This window comes from Chrysemys picta, chromosome 11 (genome assembly GCF_011386835.1).
Source record: "Chrysemys picta bellii isolate R12L10 chromosome 11, ASM1138683v2, whole genome shotgun sequence".
Lineage (NCBI taxonomy): Eukaryota > Metazoa > Chordata > Testudines > Emydidae > Chrysemys > Chrysemys picta.
Genome location: NC_088801.1, coordinates 66711296 through 66731354, shown reverse-complemented (window position 1 = coordinate 66731354; position 20059 = coordinate 66711296). Strand labels below are relative to the sequence as shown.

General features: G+C 43.1%; 1 protein-coding gene across 13 annotated transcripts in view; it reads left to right on the top strand.

Moving 5' to 3' along the window:
• The window catches only part of IKZF2 (IKAROS family zinc finger 2), a 149709-nt gene that overhangs the window by 67756 nt on the left and 61894 nt on the right, over positions 1-20059 (top strand). For 9 of the 13 annotated variants that reach the window (XM_065562137.1, XM_005279674.4, XM_005279673.4 and 6 more), the window contains one exon: positions 7327-7593. In XM_065562137.1, the coding sequence (XP_065418209.1) occupies positions 7327-7593 (267 nt within the window). The remainder of the gene's footprint in view (positions 1-7326; positions 7594-20059) is intronic. The other 4 variants (XM_065562135.1, XM_005279675.4, XM_005279672.4 and 1 more) reach the window with 1 other exon arrangement.

Here is a 20059-nt window from a genome sequence, read left to right as displayed (position 1 = left end):
AACAGTGAGGTGGCAAAATTTGCAGACAATACAAATTTACTCAAGATAGTTCAGTCCAAAGCTGACTGGATCTCACATGACTGGGCCACGAAATGGCAGACAAAATTTCATATTGGTAAGTGCAAAGTAATGCACGTTTGGAAAAAATAATCCCAACTATACATACAAAATGATGGGGTATTACCACTCAAATATGAGATCTTGGCTCCATCATGGATAGTTCTCTGAAAACATCCGATCAACGTGCATCTAGTGTTTATTCATAGATTGAAAGAGGAAAACAAGCTTGCCTGCTTTTTCAGTTCCCAATTGATTATTTAGTTCATTCAAAATTAATCATTGAACTGAACGAGTTGAATAAACTGAAATGAAGAAAATATTCTCTCTGCACCTGCAGAAGAGGCTACTGCTGTCAAAAGTAGTTTAGCATGTCAACAAACTCTGGTTCCAGATGCTTAGCCAGTGACTTCCACCAGTTCTGTGTTTTGTCTTTCTTTAAAACTTGGAAGCAAACACGTAATATTTAACTTATTTTTAATTTTATTTAAATTATATTAATAGTTTTTAAAAACGTTTTTAAAAATCAGAGTTAAATCCATGTATTTTAAATTATTGATTTTTATCCACCCTGCTCCGGCCGCCCACACAGAAAATCCTCTGACCCAGGTTTGGAGGTGCATTAAACCCAGGCTCGCTTTCCCAGTTGGGGTCTGGGTTAGAGTCCAGGCTCTGCTTTAGTTCAGGCCGGAACCCATGCAGTGAGGACATAAGCTAGAGACCAATCAAATTCTGCTAGTCCTCCAGTCCCCTTCTGACAGTTCTCCCCTCCACACCCAAAGGATGGACAAGGTCTCCTGCAATTGACACAACTGATTGGGGAAGGAAGCCTAGAGTGTCTCAGCCCAAAGAACCAGGGCATATGCTCCCAGACGCACATGGGTGAGCGCAGAAACAGTAAGGACCTAGTAACTTAGGTAGGGCTTTGCAATGGGGATGCTCACACTCTGGATAGGCTGACCCAGGTGCTTGGACCCGGATTCCAGTCTCCTGAGTTAACTGTACAGTGTAGACATAACCATAGAGTTAATTGTGAATCAGGTCCTGATTGTTTGTTTCCATGAAAAAAAAAGATGCTTGTTGCATTTTTTTACCTTGAACTTTCAGAATCGTTTCAGGCTGAAACTTGCTCTCTCTTTTTTTTTTTTTTTTTTTTCAAATTTAATGTAATTTAGCAAACTGTTTTTGTCTTTTAGTCTCATAAACCACTTGCCGTTCCGCCTCCCATGTTTCTAAAATTAAATCTACCTCCCCCACATACACCCCCTCACCATTGGATGGACATGAGGCTCAGTGCTTTAATGTAGTAATCTTTCAGTCCATAAGCCCAGGTTCAGATGTGGAAGGAGTTAGGTCATTGCATGATCATCTGTAGCTGACAGCTGGTCGTGTCACCAAACCACTACACGTGAATTATACCTAGGAGAAGCTGGGACTGGAATAGACCAATTGTTATAGATCAGGGGTGGCCAAACTGCAGCTCGTGAGCCATATGCGTTTTTTTGCAGTTAAAGGGCGGCTCCCTCCACACCCACCATTCTCCACCTACCAGACTGGGGGCGGAGCTCAGGGCTTCTGCCCTGCGGCAGGGTGGTGGGGCTAGGGGCTTCTGCCAGAGATGACTGCTGCCTGTAAGAGTGGTGGCGGGGACGACGACAATTTAAAGGTTTGGCCCTGCCAACAGCTTGAGTCACAGAGACCCAGGCAGACTCCCCCTCTTTTCCTCAGCAGCCCCTCCCTTCAGCTCCCAGCTATTCGCTCCGGTGGAGAGGCAGTGGCAAACAGCTGGGAGCTCCAGGGAGGGGTCTCTTCTTTAGCTCCTTGGGGAGAGGCAGCAGCAAAAGCAGCTGAAGCCCCGAGCCTCAGCAGGCGCCCCCAAGACTCCCGGCAGGTGCGCCCCGGCTCTCCAACTTCTGAAGATTGTCATACATGGCTCGGAGAGTCAGTAAGTTGGCCTCCCCTGTTATTGATCATTGACAGGACTTTATGGAAAAGCTTACGCTGTGCCTACCTGTAATATCTCCTTCTCTAGTTAGTGCTTTGAGTCTCTTTTACCTGAGTAGTTATATTTACTAACTTTTACTTAATGTCCTCGGGTCTTTGAAATTTTGAGACAAGGCGGGCAATATATCCATGACTTTGCCCACTGTGCCTGGACAAAGGTTTTTGGAACAAACACGGGGTGAGCTAATTTGGCATCTGCTCTACTCGGTTTAGATACATGCTGGGTTAAGAACACATTTTGTCAGCATTAACTTAGAATTTCTTTGATTTTCTATGTTCTGCTGTATCTGCCCCATGATATTCTATCAGCAAGAGCTTTGTGCTTCCCTTTGTCTTGCAGTGGGGTGCCACAGTGCATTACTACCGCCTTGTTTTTTTTTTTTTTAATAATGACCTTTACTTTTCAGTACTGTACCTTGTAGTCTCAGCTGGGGATCAAAACTTTTAATGAGACACTAGGGATTTTCTAAATCTCATTTTTGGGGGAGATAACTTCCATAATAGAAGATAAAATGCACAGCAGGATCATCTTGTAATATTCAAGCTAGAAAAAATCATTTAAAATAGGAGCATAACATCTGCTAATATTTTGCTGGTGATTGTTGCGCTTATTCATGGATAAAGAAAATATTTTGGCACTAAGGACTTACCAAAGCACTGCTTAATATGGCATTGTTGATTAATTAGCACATGAGACAAGATTGCATTATCTAGAGAGGCCCTGTAGAAAATAATTACTCTTAAAGTATAAGCTAGAGTCAGTTGAATAGTGATACTTAGAGGGAAAGAAAAGCAGTTGTGTGCCCCCACTTAATGCATGTTGTTAGCTTTAAGTTTATGGGTGGTGCTTTTATGGTGGGTGATTGTCTCCGTTTGTGTCAGGAGGTGTTGAACAGTACAATAAAGCGAATGGTGATAAAATGAAGAAATGTTAAACTGGGAAAAACTTCTGGCTTCAGGTTTGATGCTCCTTGTAAAACTCTGGGTTTTTTTACAATTATTATTCTGCAATGTGGTTGTAGCCGTATTGGCCCCAGGATATTTAAGAGACAAAGTGGGTGAGGTAATATCTTTTATTGGACCAACGTCCACTGGTGAAAGAGAAAAGCTTCTGAGCTTACAGAGAGCTCTTCTTCAGATCTGGAGAAGAGCTCGGTATAAGCTCAAAAGTTTTCTCTTTCACCAACAGAGGTTGGTCCGATAAAAGATATTACCTCACCCAACTTGTCTTTCTGGATTGTGTTTGACATTTTAGACTCGTTTGTTGTATTGTTGAGATTTATAGAAGAGGTGCTGAAAAGTTTCAACTTTGTTCTGTGCGTATGGATTTATCTATTGCATAGTCAAGTGCAAGAATGACCACAGTTTTCAGTGAGCGTGCAAAGAAGGAAAGAAAGAGCTTTGTGGTGCAGTTTACCTGTAGACATTATACAGTACAGGATAGCCCCAAACTCTGCTTTATACATCCTTTCTCTTTTAACAAATAAAAGAATTATGTTAATTTGTGGCAATAGGTGAAATCAAAGAGAAGGTTAGGTAATTAGCTCTTGTCTTAGGGCTGAATAAAATAGAAGAAATAAATACACCCCATGTACTGTGTGTGTTTGTAAAATATTGTACATGTCTGGCATATGCATCCATATGAAGTAAAGCAGCAAGGATGACCTGATTAGTAAAGTCCTCATGAAGAGCTGAGGTGATCCCCACAGTAGCAGCATTCCCTTCCTTGGAGACCTGCAACTCTCCCTAGTCCCAGCTGAAGAGGGAACCTTCACAGAGCAACAAACACATGATGCCAGGTTTCTGAAAGCGACAGGAACAGAGTCAAAGGGAGTGAACATTTGTCAACTGGCTGAACAATTCTGCACAATAGCCAGAGTGCTTTTAAGTGACGAGATGGAATGAGCAACTCTCCGTATACAGCCTTTGGAGTGTTCTACCGAGCTGTATTCTGAGGAGTTGAGAGGGTTGTATGTTGTTTTGCAGCAAACAACTTGCTCTGTTTTGTTTTGCTGTTTATCCTACTGGATGCAAGCCAGCATTCAGCAGAAGGAAACATTCGGGTAAGATAAAATAAGACACTGGTAACAATCTCCCAGTTTCTAAGCACTTATTTTCAGAGACTATCAGCAATAAGGGCTCCCGTGGACTTGAATGGGAACTGTGAAGGCTCAGCACCTATGAACAGTTATTGTTCCAGATACAATAAATACAGTAGAGTTAGTTATATAAAAATACACCCTGGATACAAATTACTCTCTCTCTCTCTCTCTTGCATGTGCACACTCGATCACTCACATATACACACACCCCTTCATTTGGTGCAAAGTGTGTTGTGACTATTTTGCATATTATTCCTACTCTACAGGGATAAAGGGCAATCGTGTGGTTAAAACACAGTATTTGGGGTTAGGAGAGCAGTGTTCTCCTACTCCTCACTCTGCCACAGACTTCCCGTGTAACAAATCCACATAGACAGCAGCCATGATTAATTTGGGCTTGTTGTGCTGATACCCTGAACACCCCCAGTTTCAGCGGAAGTCAATGGGAGCTGCTGGTTCTCAGCACCTTTAATAATCCGGCTCTGGATAAATCTACACAGATACTTTCAAAGATAAGGTAGGATTAGAACCTTGGCCCTTTAATTCCCAAAGCAAAGACCTTGCAATGAACTAAAACCGTCCTGTGTGACCTGGAGCAAAGTCAGTTAGCCTCTCTGTGCCTCTGTTCCTTCATCTGTAAAATGGGGCTATGGCACTGCCTTGCCTTAGAGGAGTGTTGTGAGCGTAAAAATGTTCAAAGATTGTGAGTCGCTTTGAGCTCTGATATAAAGTAGTGTAAGAGCTCAGCATAATTATGGTGTTTTTAATGTGTAGATTTCAAAGTGCTTTACACAGGAGGTCAGTATCCTTTTACAAATGGGGAAGCGGAGCCACCATGAGGGAAATGACTTGCCCAAGGTCTCCCAGCAGGCTAGTGGCATAGCTAGGAATTGATCCCAGGTCTTTGGCTCTTAATTTGTTACCTTGAATCATCTCACTTCATTCAAAGAAACACAACTGGGGCAGGTTGGAATAAAAATTGAAATTTCCAATTTTGATTTAAAAAAAAAAAGGGTCAGATTTTCATAGACATTTTCAAGAAAACTTTATCTTTGTGGTTTTTTGAGCAGCTCTGTGTAAAAAGTAGGAATTGTACATATTTGGGGCCAGATTGTGGTTTGTTCTTCATGACCACACAGATGAGTAAAGGGTAGTAAGGCTTCCCTTTGTTCCTCTGTGCTAGTTACCCATAGTTTGGCTAGTAGCGTGCTGGAGAAAGCTGCCTCTGTGGGCTGCTATATTCCTGCCCCCTCCTGTGCATGGGGAATGGGCTGGAAGGGGCAGGGAATGAGCGGGAGCCCAGACCCAGAACTTGAGGCAAAGTCACTGTTTAGCCCTCAGTTGTGACATGTATCATCAAATGTATCTTTGTGGAAATAAAATATCCGTTTTGTTCAGCAAATAAAAAGCAAAAATATTTCATAATGTAAAATGTTTAATGTTTTGATGACTGGGTTTACAATGACATACGGCTACCATAGTCTGTCTCTAGGGTGACCAGACAGCAAATGTGAAAAATCGGGATGGGGTGGGGCGGTAATAGGAGCCTGTATAATAAAAAGACCCAAAAATCGGGACTGTCCCTATAAAATCGGGACATCTGGTCACTCTATCTCCTTTTTCTGTATGGTCTTACTACAGTATATTCATTCCTTGGCTCCCATTAATGCCATGGTGGACAGTGGGAGATGTATTTCGACAATTGTACAATTAGAAAGTCACCTCTAATTGGCCTTTGAGCTCCTGTTTTTGTTCCTATCACTATACATGCCCTAGGTCACATGGAAACACAGATTTCTGAACTTTCTCTCTTTTTTTTTTTTTTAAACTATCAAATATTTAGGGTGGGAACATAGAAGGGTAACTAGTGAGGTTCATGCTAAGGGACTGGATAGCTCAGGGTACTTGTAATGGGAAATGCAGGAAGCTTTTACCCTCTGGTTCAACTGGAACCTCAGTCTGTAGGGGCTGAAATTGTTCCTCTATGAGAGAGACAAGGTGGGTGAGGTAATACATTTTATTGGACCAACTTCTGTTGGTGAGAGAGACAAGCTTTTGATCTATATGGAGCTCTTCTTTAGGTCTTCAGGTTCTGACACACCTATACCTGTTTTGTGGATAGACAGTGAAACTCTGGGGCATTCTTTACAGCAACTTTCACTAATCAGACAACATTTTCAAATGTCGGTGCCTAAGGTGCGGGATCTAAACTCGTATTGAGACACCTCAATAGGGGGCCTGATTTTTTTTCAGTTCTCATTGGCTTTGATGGAATTTGGATGACACCTTAACGGTCTGAAGCAAAGTCCGCTGAAGTCAATGAAAGACTCCCAGGCTGTGTGTCAGGCTGTAACAGAGTGCACAGACAATGGGATGCCCTTATCCCACTTGTATACATGAACTGCAAACCAGAACATAGTTGGCATAGTAGGTCTCATTTCAGGCCTATTTGCCTTGGTAGCAGAAAAGCAGTGGCTCATGTATCGTATCTCTTCCCTCTGTCATAAAACATGTCTGTGCAAGAACTATGACTTGGAGATTATCTTTGCACCATGTATGCCCTGCTTCATTAAACTAATTTATTTTGAACAAGTTTGCCTGTAAGGAGAGCTCATTTCAGTGAATTGATTGTGTAGCTTTCTCTAACTGGAAGACTGCGGTATATAGTTTGATGTGCAACTGCTAGAACTAGGTGCGAGGGGAGGAGTAAATATTTTTAACTGCTCATTCCGTGTGGTACACCACTCTTCATACTCCTTGCATTCAGTGGATCCATGAAAGGAAGAATGATTCTGTGGTCAAAGCAGTGGAAGATCTGGATTCAGTTCCTTGTTCTTTCACAGAATTTCTGGGTGACCTTGGGCAAGTCACTTAATTTCTCTGTGCCCTAGTTTCCCATCTGCAAAATGGAAATAAAAATGCTTCCTTTCTCCTACCTTTTTGTCTGTTTAGAGTAGACTGCATATGCTTAGGGGTGGGGTCTGTCTTTAACTAAGTGCATGTACAGCGCCTACCACAATGGGGCCCTGATCTTGTTTGGACCTTCTAGACACTATTGTAGTCAAATAATTAATAATAATAATGCTAATTGGTCATGGTATTAGTTAATTGGTAATGAGGAAAAGACTGATTTTTTTGTTTATATATTTTTTTAACATTTCAGCAAATTCAGTAAAGCTAGAAATGCAAAGCGATGAGGAGTCTGACAGGAAACCCCTAAGCCGTGAAGATGAGATCAGGGGTCATGATGAAGGAAGCAGCTTGGAAGAACCCCTCACTGAGAACAACGAGATGGCGGACAACAGAAAGATCCAGGAGCTGTCAGGCGAGGGAGGAATCCGGCTTCCGAATGGTAAACTGAAATGTGACGTCTGTGGCATGGTTTGCATTGGGCCCAATGTGCTTATGGTACATAAAAGAAGCCACACTGGTAAGCAGCTGAAAGAAAAACTGATGACTGCCTGTGGCATCTGATGTTGATATTACCTGACAACTCTTCTCTTGCCTCTGTAATCAAGGGTGACAACAGGGGATGTTGGGGTGGGGTGGGGAAGGGGGATTGGGGTGGATTTGCTCTTTCAAAGTTCTGGTGATGCTCTATTGTTGGCAAGCAAAAACCTTTCCCGGCATTGAGTGCCGGCCTTCAGTTCTTAGGAATAGCAAAGAAAAGAAGTCTGGAAATCAGACGTTCTCATTCTTGCCCAGCAGTAATATGGTGAGAGTTCAGCACAAGTAGAATTGACAGGTGTCATTCTTTTCCATGTCTTTAATGTGTGTGTGATCCCATACGTTTTTCTTCAAAGCTAAGTGGCTAAAGTTACTAGGCTTCAAGATGGGACATGTAAGTATCTGGGGAACAGGGCCGCCCAGAGGATTCAGGGAGCCTGGGGCAAAGAAATTTCGGGGGCCCCTTCCATAAAAAAAAGTTGCAATATTATAGAATACTATATTCTTGTGGGGGCCCCTGTGGGGCCCAGGGCAAATTAACCCACTTTCTCCCCCCCCCCCCACCCCCGGGCGGCCCTGCTGGGGAAAGCCTTGGGCTGCACTCAGATTGGGACCCCAATTCAAGAAAGCACTTAAAGCATGTGCTTACTGTCCTGGGACTTAAGCATATGTTTAAAGTTAAGGACATACTTAACTTTCCGGGAAGGGGAAAGCTCTTTCTTGCCTCATGCCTTTGATATTGTTAATGGTGTGACACAGTCCACACTCAGACATTGTACTTAGGAACTAGTGTGTGTGTGTGGGGTGGGTGTTAAGGAAGAGTAAGAAAAGACTTTGTATTATCCCTTTATGAATTGAATAGTTTGCAGTTCAGTAGTGAGCAATTGATGATAAAGAGACCAATAGAACTTTTGCACTGAGCAATAATACACATAGTATAAGTATGGATGTGATTTTTGTCACGGAGGACCTGGATTCCATGACTTTCCAGGACCTCTGTCGTCTTCTGGGGCAGGGTTGGAGCAGCTATCAGCCCCTGGGCTGCCAGAGAAGTGGCCACTAGAACAGCTGACTGGTGGCCAGTCTTGGGCTGCTGAACAACTGGCTGATGGCCCACCGCTGGTCAGCGGTCCCAAGCCCACTAGAGCAGCAGCAAGGGTTGAGTCAGTCCCTCTGGGGCTGGAGCAGCAGCGGTCAGCCCCCGCCACAGGGTATTTTTAGTAAAAGTGAGGGACAGGTCGTGCGTTTCCATGACTCTTAGTAAAAATACCTGTGACAGAATCTTAACCTTAATTATAAATTAATGCTCTTTACACAAGTTGTATTGATAAAAATTAGCATATATGTATAATGCAAAGCACTGCAGTATCATATATGGTGCATTCATGATTTCAGACAGATTGGCAGCTACAGCAGAGGAAAAGCACTACTTAGCGAACTGAAATCTTGATTGATTAACAATTTGACATCCCACTACTAGATTGGTCTAGTAGAAAGTGCAGCATACTGAATCCCCAGGTTGTAAAGAGTTCCCGTAAGTTTTCAGTAGCGCATACACCCATGCGAGTAGATGTACAGTAGCTACATCAGAGGCTACACAGTCCACCTTGAGTGCCCAAATTAGACATCCTACATTTTATGTTTAGGCTAGGGATGCCAACTTTCTAATTGCTGAAAACCGAACAGCCCCTGCCCTGCCTCTTCTGCCTACAGGCCAGGGCAACTGGGGCACAGTGGGGGCTGGTCCCTAGGGCAAGGGGCAATCGGGGAATGGTGGAGCAGAAGGGGGGGTGGACAAGATTCCCCCCCCCACACACCTGGGCAGCAGCACCTACCTCTGTGAGCCCGGTCCCAAAACTTGCCACTGCTCTCTGTCAGGCATCAGCAGCTGAGCAGAGAGCAGCTATTTATTAATACATTATTATAAATTATTAATAATTATTAATAAATAATTATTTATTATTTATAGCTCCTCCATGTTGCTCCAGCTGCTGCTCTTCCCACCCCGCAATGGCGGAGGCTGGTTACTGTGGCCAACCAGACTTTTAGCGACCAGTCAGAAAACTGGACACCTGGCAACCCTAGTTAATCTCCTAATTAAAACCAGCCTGAGGTGTTGAGCGCTGGCAGGTCCTTACAGGACAATGGAGCTCTGTCAGCACATCTTTTATTTAGGTGCCTCGACATATGGGTGATTTGGGTGCCTAACCTGTTAGGCGCCCACATTTAAACAACAACATTTGCCTTCTACTGTGCAGACTAAGGCAGCTATATGTGCACGTGTAGCTAAGGATTACATAACACACTGCTGTTTTTGTAAAACCATTAGAGCTTCTCTACAGTGCTCCGGCTCTTTGCCCCGAGCAGAGAGGCTGTGATGCACGGCTCTATACAGATGCTTTCGAGCATATAGAAATGGGCATTCCTTTCACTGTGTAGCTCTTAGTGAACCAGCTGGCCCGTTGTTTTATTTTAGGTGCTGCTGCTTCACCGTCTACAGCGGCATGTCCATAGAAGGAGGAATTTGCTTGGATGTCCACATCCTTGTCTTTAATGGCAAAAAGTAAAATGTTAAAAATACCATAACAAGGGTAGTATTTAAAACACTATACTGCCATTTCATCAGCAGTAGCTATTAACGGGCTAGACTGAGCCTTTGGACTCGGCCCTCCTAGGCTGCGTCTGGCTGTGCAGCCCCCAAGAGAACTCTGGGAAGGAATTGTGCTCCAGAGACACCTCCCCTTTTCCACTGCTGAGGATTCAGTATCAGCCCTTCCATGATGTGGCATACTCCTCATCCCACTGCCCCCAGCCAGCTCTGCTGGCCAATGCATATGTAGGGGCTTGACTCCCCTTCCTCTCCTGCAGAGCTGATATGTCCCGTATACTGCAAGGCACAGTCTGGCCCACTGTTTGCCTTGCAGAAACTTCAGCTGTCTTCTCCTCCAGAAAATGGTAGATCCCGTCCCTAAAGCCTGATGCTATTCTGTCCCAAACACTGCAGCTTACCGTAATAATCATAATTCACACACACACACATAGGGCAAAATTGTGGCTCACTCAAAGGAAGAAGGGGTTACAAGATGGCCTCCTACTCTTTGGCATGGTCTGCTTTAATCACAAAAGGCACAACAGCCTCCCCCTCCCTTACTGGTGAGGTCCCTTCTGCCCCTACAATACACCAGCCAGTGCGGCTGAACAGACGCAGGAAGAGGGAAGTAAGCTGTGACAGGCATAGGGCTGGCGCAGATTTTTGCTCCCGTGACCACACAGTTTCATGATGCCCCTGATTCCAGGCTTGTGGTAAACCCACAATGGAGCCCATAATGCTCCTGCCGAGGTAGCAACTGTTACCGTAGAATCCTGCACTTTTTAAGGTATTGATCATTCAGGTAAAGCCATTTCCAAATGCATAAGGGCAGCTTTTCCATTTGTTTGTCATGTATCCGTAACATTCAGCCTAGGGATGCGATGTGAAGGTGGAACAATTTCACTGAGTGGCAGTGTCCCAGCTCATTTCACAAGAGCACATCAGGGCTAATTTATCTTCCTTCTCTTTCTTTTCAGTAGAGACTTCATTCTCCATGCTGTTGCATACCGGGGGCGGGGGGCTGTAGCAACATCTTTCTAAGAGTTTTGTGTTACTGCAGTAGTTGGATAATCAGGTAATATTGTCATCGGGTACTCCAGGCACTCTTGTTTGGCGGTATCGAGGAGAGAGGGGAAAAAAAAAAGTAGGGTGAAGAATCCAATTTGTCTACAGAAATAACAAGGAATTCTAATGTGTTTAAAAGTGAATTTGTCATCCCTCTAGGGTTGGCCCTTTATGGGAATGAAAAAAACCAAACCCTCTCGTATCTTCCCGCTTTCAGCAGAGCTGATACCATACTGTGTACATTGATGCTCTTCTGTAGCCATGCTATTGCCTCAGTGAGTTTTGTGAGACCCTTACACACACTGAATAGTAACTTAATCCATCACCATAATAACACTTAGCTCTTATCTAGCACTTTTTGTCAGTAGATCTCAAAGTGCTTTTCAAAGGAGGTCGGTATCATTATCCCCATTTACAGATGGGGAAACTGAGGCACAGAGCAGTGAAGTGACTTGCCAAAGTGACCCAGCAGGCCAGTGGCAGAGCCAGAAATAGAACCCAGTTTTCCTGAGTCCCAGTCCAGTGCTCTATCCACTAGGTCATACTGCCTCCCTTCAGTGCGACTACTCATATTGCAAGATACTATTCAACGTGGATGAGGGTATCACAATCGAGCCCACTTATGTTAACCACTTTCTGCTGTTCTGGGTGATCTCCTCAGGAAACTCTCAAGCCTTTGGTTCCACCCCACCTGCATGTTAGTACTGCAATGTATATTTGATGTACCAGGGAAGGAATTTTTACCAGATCCTACTGTCACATTCATAGCATTGCAGATGCACATACAGAACTTGGAACAACTGAAAATGCTGTTTAACTTTTTTATTTTATGCAGGGATAAGGCTGTTTTGGCACAATTGATTTGGGACCAAAAAACCCAATTGTGCTATTCGGTATTCAAGACGTTCATGCTTAATATGGTTAACCACAAACAAATTTAAATAGATGGCCATATTCCCTGGTTAGAATTAATTTCATCGGACTGTCAAATATTTGTATAGAAAGGATTAAGTTGATTTAATGCCTAGACTACTGCCTCTTGCACCATGATATTATTTGGCATTGGTTAAATGGAGCAAACGTTCTAGGGCTAGATTTTTCAAAAGAATTTGGCATCTTCCATTTAGGCATCTAAATAAATGGCAAGATTTTCAGAAGAGCTCAGCTCCCATTTAGTACTTAAATGAAGAGGCTGGGTTTTCTAAATAGCTCTGTGCCCAGCAGCTCTTATTGTTAACAATGAGAATCGGTGGGTTTTTTGCAAATTTTTGCCCCTTCATTTTAAGGGACTAACTGGGAGTTGAGCTCTTTTTTTAAAAATCTGACCGAAAATGTGGGTACTGAGTGCTCTTGAAAATCCAGGCCCTTAAACTATTTGAGCTCAGGAATGACTGAGAAATTAATAAAAGAATTCAAATAAAATCCCCCCTTGGAGGTGGGATTATCCAAAATAAAGACAAGTAAACCCCTCAATTTTCTTACTCATTTGCTTGTTCTGTAGTTAACCACTGTTCTAAAGTGATGTTTAGCCCCATCGCTTAACTGGCTAATGGAATACAATGCAATAGGTAAACATCTAGATCAAGAAGCTCCGAAGGATTCAAAACAACAAATATGGAAATGGAATGAGTTCGTCTACTTTTTATGTTGCTCAGATTAAGGTTGATTGCTCTGCTTTCGCTGTTGATAGATTAGCAGTACAGCTACCCTTTCATCTGTGCTCCCAGAGCAGTTGAGGCAACTAACGCACCAGAGGAAATATTTCTTCCTATAGTTCAATTAAAATAACCCAAAACAATTTTACGTGGAGGGTGAAAAATTAATGTTATCGTTAACGCTAAACTAACCCCCTTTTTTTTTTCATACCTCCCTGGGCAAAGCAATTTAGCATGAGGAGGTGAAGAGGGCTGTTTTGTAAGTATCCCTCTCTCAGTGCTTAATACATTCTTTTAAGAGCAAAATTGTCTGCAAAATAAACAATTGTCAAAATCAGAATCCCTTTATTTCTATGGGCCAGACTTTGACACCTTCAGTCAGTTTGATCCTGAGTCTCATTTACATAAAGGCTGCTTTATACCATTCTAGTAGGGAAAAGGAGCCTTAAAGGCAGGTGCAAAATAATTACATTAACACTCACTTCCATTAAGTTTAATTAATTGAATTAATTAACTGTAGCGATGTAAAAAGGTCCTTTGTGCAAATGAGAAATAAGCCCATTGCTTTAGTTTGCAGACAGTTCTGTTGACTTCCATGAAAAAAGTTATGGAGAGAGGTGTAGCTCATTGTTAACAGAGGGGTTAGATGCTAGTGCTATCCTGAGTTCAGAGTATGCAGGTATAATATGTTTGGCAACACATACAACAGCAATTTGGTACAGTAATGCCTCCATCTCCTTCATTCCCCATTTAAAATCTCCAGAATGAATGAAGCTTTTTTAAAAAGCGAGTGGCAGTTCTGTGTAGGAAGAAATTCATTGAATTTCGGAAGAAACTTATTTTACCTGCCTTCTTATGAGGGCTACTCATGTTGTTTTCAACACTTTGCAAGCCGTTTGGATCGGCGTCTCAATAAAAGCGGCAGATCAGGTTTGGCTATACCCCTGGTCCCCAGTTAAACTGCTGTTTTGATGCTGAGAATGGCACAGTTGTATTTCACAGTGGGATGAAATATAAAGGAGGATAACTCATAATGAAACCTCTGCCCACCACTTGCGTGCTGAAGTGATTAGGGGGAATGACTGTACGTGGAAGCAGTCCAGTTAAGAAGAGAAGGAGCTGGTTTGCTTCTTGAGAATGTTTGAACTATTTATATTGTACAAGATAGAAAACATTAATAGGATGTTAATCAGTACATAGTCCTGGTTTCAGATTGTATTATTTCAAAAGATTCATAGATTCTAGGATTCATAGATTCTAGGACTGGAAGGGACCTCGAGAGGTCATCAAGTCCAGTCCCCAGATCAGCAGTATTAATTTGTGCTATTGTAAAGTCTATGCAAGTGCATCTGAAGAAGTGAGGTTCTTACCCACGAAAGCTTATGCTCCCAATACTTCTGTTAGTCTTAAAGGTGCCACAGGACCCTCTATTGCTTTTTCCCCGGGAAGTTAAAGCAGACGCCCTTCCCTGCAGCTCCCAGCGGTTTGCTGCTGCCTGTCCACGAGGAGCTAGCACCTGGGAGCTCAGGAAGGGGTCGCTGAGGGTAAGAGGGGGAGCATGCCTGGGGGGGGCCCAAGCTGTGGGGCGTGAACCTTTAAATTGTGCCCACACACACACACACATACACTTACTTTCCAAAGGCACCAGTCATCTCTGGCAGAAGCTCCTAGTCCCACCACCCTGCTCCAGAACACAATCCCCAAGCTCCCCTCTACCCTCCCCCCCAACACACACACACAGTCTGGTAGGCGGAGAACTGCACTTTAATTGTAAAAGAACCGCATGTGACTCACAAGGCGCAGTTTGGTCCCCACTTCTATATATAATATAGTTAAAATACTCTATGAAAGGCCACACCCTGCCAAATCCACTTGGTCCAAATTCCCAGGGCCCAATTCACCTTACACCTTGCACAGTCATTTACACCAGTGTAGGGTTACCATATTTCAGCAAGCAAAAAAGAGGACGGGAGGAGCCCCGCCCTAGCCCCACCCCTGCCCCTCCCACTTCCCGCCCCCCCCCAGAACCCCCAACCCTCCCCCCGTTCCTTGTCCCCTGACTGCCCCCTCCTGGGACCCCTGCCCCTAACTGCCCCCCAGGACTCCACTCCCTATCTAAGCCTCCCTGCCTCTTGTCCCCTGACTGCCCCAACCCTTATCCACACCCCCACCCCCAGACAGACCCCTGGGACTCCCACGCCCCATCCAACCACTCCCCACCCCCTGACAGCCCCCCCCAGAACTCCCAACCCATCTAAACCCCTCTGCTCCCTGTCCCCTGACTGCTCCGATCCCTCTCCGCACTCCTGCCCCCTGACAGCCCCCCCCAGAACTCCCAACCCATCTAAACCCCTCTGCTCCCTGTCCCCTGACTGCTCCGATCCCTCTCCCCACTCCTGCCCCCTGACAGCTCCCCCCCAGAACTCCCAGCCCCCCACCCCCCCGCTCCTTGTCCCCTGACTGCCCCCTCCTGGGACCCCTGCTCCTAACTGCCCTCCAGAACCCCACCCCCTATTTATGTACAGGCGTGACTACCTGCCCTTTCCTGGTTACTATACGCGGCCAGTCCGCATCCACATCCAGTAGTTAAAATAAATAATTTAAATTGGAATTTCATCCATTAATAAGTATTTATTATATAGTTAAAACCATTCTATTGAAGGGCAGATATTAAATAACACTAAATATGTTAATGTTCAAAACAATATTAAAAATTTGAAAATTTAGAGCATGGAAACCAAAATAGCTAAAATTTAGTTTTGGCAAGATACACGGAATGGAAACTCCGGGATCTTTACCTGTCACTGAATATAGCCATCATACCAATAGTGGAATATAAAACAAGTCTACATATACTCTCCTTAAAATTTTTACTTCTGTCCATTCCCAATAATTGTAACAAATCATTATTACCTTCACTCCACTTGCCACGCGCCCCAAGCACAAAACCAAAGAAGTGGATATTTTTACCTCCCGTTAAGTTTTTAATTTCTTCCTCAAACTCAAGATAATAAGCCACCTTCTCACTGTGGGCTTGTTCCAAACTTCCGGCATTATCCTCCCATCGCACTGTAACATCAACCACCACTGCTGTATCTCCTTTTATAAATATAATATCCGGCTTTCTTAACTCACCCTTACTATTTCTCAAATGGGGCTCTATCATTGCCTTCCACCCTAATTTACCAACCTTATCCACAACTGCAGACACTACTCTATTATGCCTTTTTATCCTAGCATTCTTAGTCTTATAACATTGTCCTGAGATATGGGGAACAGTCTCCCGCACTTTACCGCACCATCTACAAAGAGCATTCACACCTCCTCTTCCTCTTGCTAATGTCTCCCTAGTAGGATAAATATTTGCCCTAAGCTGCAATGCTGCGATATACGCTGACAATTTAACTTTACTAGAGTTTCTAAAAATCGAATTACTAATTAAATCATTTTTAAAATATTTTATCCCTATTCCCTGACATCTCAGTTCCGACCATCTTAAAAATTCCTCTTCCCTCCATTTCTTGGGATGAGATGTTACTGCACTAAATGACAATATTTTATCCACAAGATTTTCTCCTGCATATAGATAAGATAGGTCCATCCAATCATCTCTCGAGACAATATGTCTCCTCCATTTATGAATTAACATATTTGGGATTTGCACACTAAACTTAGTAAGAGCTAAACCACCATCCCTACCTCTAGAATAAAATATCCCATCTGTGGTACACTGAGGTAAATGTAAAATCTCTTTAACTATTTTTCTAACTAACACATCAAGATCGTCTAAAAGATTAAAAGGGGGTTCTATTAAAAGAAGATTATAAAATAGCTTCGGTAAGATGTATGTCTGTAAAATTAATATTTTTGGGGCCGGTTTTAATGGGGCCTTAATTAAATTCTCACTCCAATCTTTCAATTTTTCTTTAAGTACCGGTCCCCCTACACCTATCCAGGGATCTATTCTAGCCCCTAAATATTTTTCAAAATCCCCTGGTTGAACATATTCAATCTTCTCTGACCCTATCTGCCAATTATCCTTAGGATTAACTACATAGGTTTTATGTTTAGTTAAAATATGAAAGCCTTTCGTTTTCTTCACATTAACAGAGAGATTAGTATTTTTACAAAACTCCTCTAAGATACCCAAATTTTTGATCATTCCTTTATATGAGCTACTTAAAATTGCCACATCACCGGCAAAAGCCAATGACGTGACACTATTACCCTTAACATAAAAACCACTTCCTTCTACTTCTAATCTAGTTAAAAGGGGATCCATAGCAATATTAAGCAAAATTGGGGACAACGGGTCACCCTGCTTGACCCCCCTCCTAATTAAAATAGACTCAGTAGCTTCATCACCCACCCATACCCTAGTTGTGCAATTATCATAAAGGTCCCTAATAATATCTATAAAATGTTCATCTATACCAAATCTTCTCAACCCGGCTATTATATGTCCGTGTCCCACAGAATCAAATGCTTTAGCCAGATCTATGAACACTATTGCAATTTCATTCCCATTTCGTTTAGCCCCTTTAATCAAATTATCTAATATAGCAATATTTTCCTCACACCCAGGGGCGGATATAAACCCTTTTTGTCTACTACATATCTTAACTGTTTCCACCAGTCTTTTTGCTAATATTTTGGTATAGATTCTAATCCAAACTGACCCAATTGTCAATGGTCTCCAAGATGTTAACTTCTTCATTTCCTCCTCATCTTGTGTCTTTGGTATTAAAATCGTTCTATTTTTCTTAAATTCATCTGGTACCTGTCTATTTAGAAACCATATATTAAAAATTTTTGTAAGTATTAAGGAGTCTAAATTAAAAATATCCCACAAATTGCTCACTTTTACTTTATCTGGGCCAGGAGCACTATCTTTTCTTATTTCTGTTAAAGCTATTCTAATCTCATCCACAGAGATCGGACTCATTAATATATCATTATCCGCATTCTCTGTGGATGATGGCCACCCTATCATATTACCATGTCCAATTGTTCCCAAAATATTTACATAGTATTCCTCAATTTCTTTCATAGGGATAGCACACTTAGCCTTATCTGGCTCTCCCATTATAATGCGAGTCAATCTTCTTCTATCCTTATCAAATAATTGTTGATAGAATTTATACTTAGCTTTCTTTGTAGCATATCTCCTAATTGCATTAAATTGCTTCCTTCTCCCCTCCTTTCTAATCTTCCCTTTTCCTTTATTCCTCAACTCTATTTGACTTTCATTTCTAGGGTCCTGTCCCTCTACTAATGAATAACATAATTTTTCCAACATTGCCCATCCGAGAGCTTTTGTTAAATCCTCCTTTAATAATCCTTCAATTTCCCCTAAACTATTTATTATTTCTCTTCCCTCCCTACTTTGTTTTCCCCGTTTACATATTTTCTCCACTAAATCCACTTCTGGATGTCCTTTTAGTGGGAAAATCCTCTCTCTTGGGGGCGGAATTTCTAATATATTTACTCTAATGTCCTCTACCTCAGTCACTTCCTCCCTATCTCCTGTTACCACTAACTTCTTCTTTGCTAATTCCCGTCTTTTATCTGATATTTGTTTATTCGTTTTGGTCCTCATCTCGCTCTCAATACATGTATTTATATTCCTTTTCCCAATATATTTCCTTTCCAACTGTATAAGCTGCGCAACCTCATCTTTAGTCCATATACGAGATCTAGTCGATCCCTCTTTGATTTTACTTTTAGCAGCCATATCTTCTTTTCTTTGCTCATTCCTCACAGCAGGGTGTCTATGTCTACAGTGTTGGCTCAATCCAGATCTAGTATGAAAACCAAGCCCACAGACCGAGCACGTATGGCTCTTCATTGGGGTATCCGCCTTCTTGGGTATGCACTTGGGGTAGTGGCAAGCTATATTATGATATTGAGAAGATTTTCCACATTTACTACATACAACTCGTATGGCTTTACTTTTATGAACCACATTAATGTGTTTGGCCCATTTACCAAATGTTGGTAATATCTGGGGACATATTGGACAATTAAAACTATCAACGGGATACTCTAAATAAAAAACCCCATCCTTCCACGAACTACTTTCTAATATATTTATATTACTACCAATACTGTTAAGATCCTTATTACGATCCCTATTAAAATCAGTACTTGATTCCCTAACATATGGATCATCAAATGTACTTAAATACTTAAAATCTGGATTAAAACTGTCCATAGTTAAATCATTAAAAGTGTCCCTTGTAAAAACCATCGGTAAGATAGATAAAATCTCCTCACCATGATCATCACAAACATTCTCCTCTACCTCCTCTCCATGCTCCACTGGGAGGACTTGATTCTCACTCTCATTCTCATGAGACTTCATTATAGTCCACACCATTTTATCCATTGGTCCAGCGACCCTGATCACACCCCTAATATATTTAACACTGTCAGCCGGGGCATCAAAGCCAACAGCGGGGGCGTTATTAACCCGGTCCAGCGCCAATCCGGTATAAAAATATAAATTACTTTTTTCCATAGCTAAAAGATTTACCCTTCTCAGGGGGAAACTAACCCGTACCTGGGGGAAACTTACCCTTTCCAGGGGGAAACTAACCCGTGCCTGGGGGAGACTACCCTTACCAGGGGGAATCTAACCCTTACCAGGGGCTAAGACTCCCTGTTCCTTGTCCCCTAACTGCCCCCTCCTGAGACCCCCCCCAACTGCCCCCCAGGACCCTACCCCCTACCTGTACCCTGACTGCCCAAAACTTTCTCCACTCCCCCCCAAAAAGCCCCCCCCCGTTTCTTGACTGCCCCCTCCAGAACCTCCCTGCCCCTTCTCCTGCCCCCTGGCCCCCTTACCCTGCTGCTCAGAACAGGGTGTTGGGCTCTGTGCGAGCCGGACACGTGGCTAAGCTCCCCAGCACAACAAAACCCGGTCCCTGGTCCTGCACAGTGCTGCCGGACCGGGCTGCAGGGGAGAGCTGCCCTTGTATCAGCACAAAGTGCTCTCGCTCCCGTTTTGCTACACTGCATGGCAGAAACCGCTCCCAGTTGCAAAAGGGGAGGGCTGCACTTTGTGCTGATACACTTGCTCAGAATGCAGGGCGGATCCGGCTCCTCTACAGCTGCTCCGGAGTCCAGCCCAGGACTTT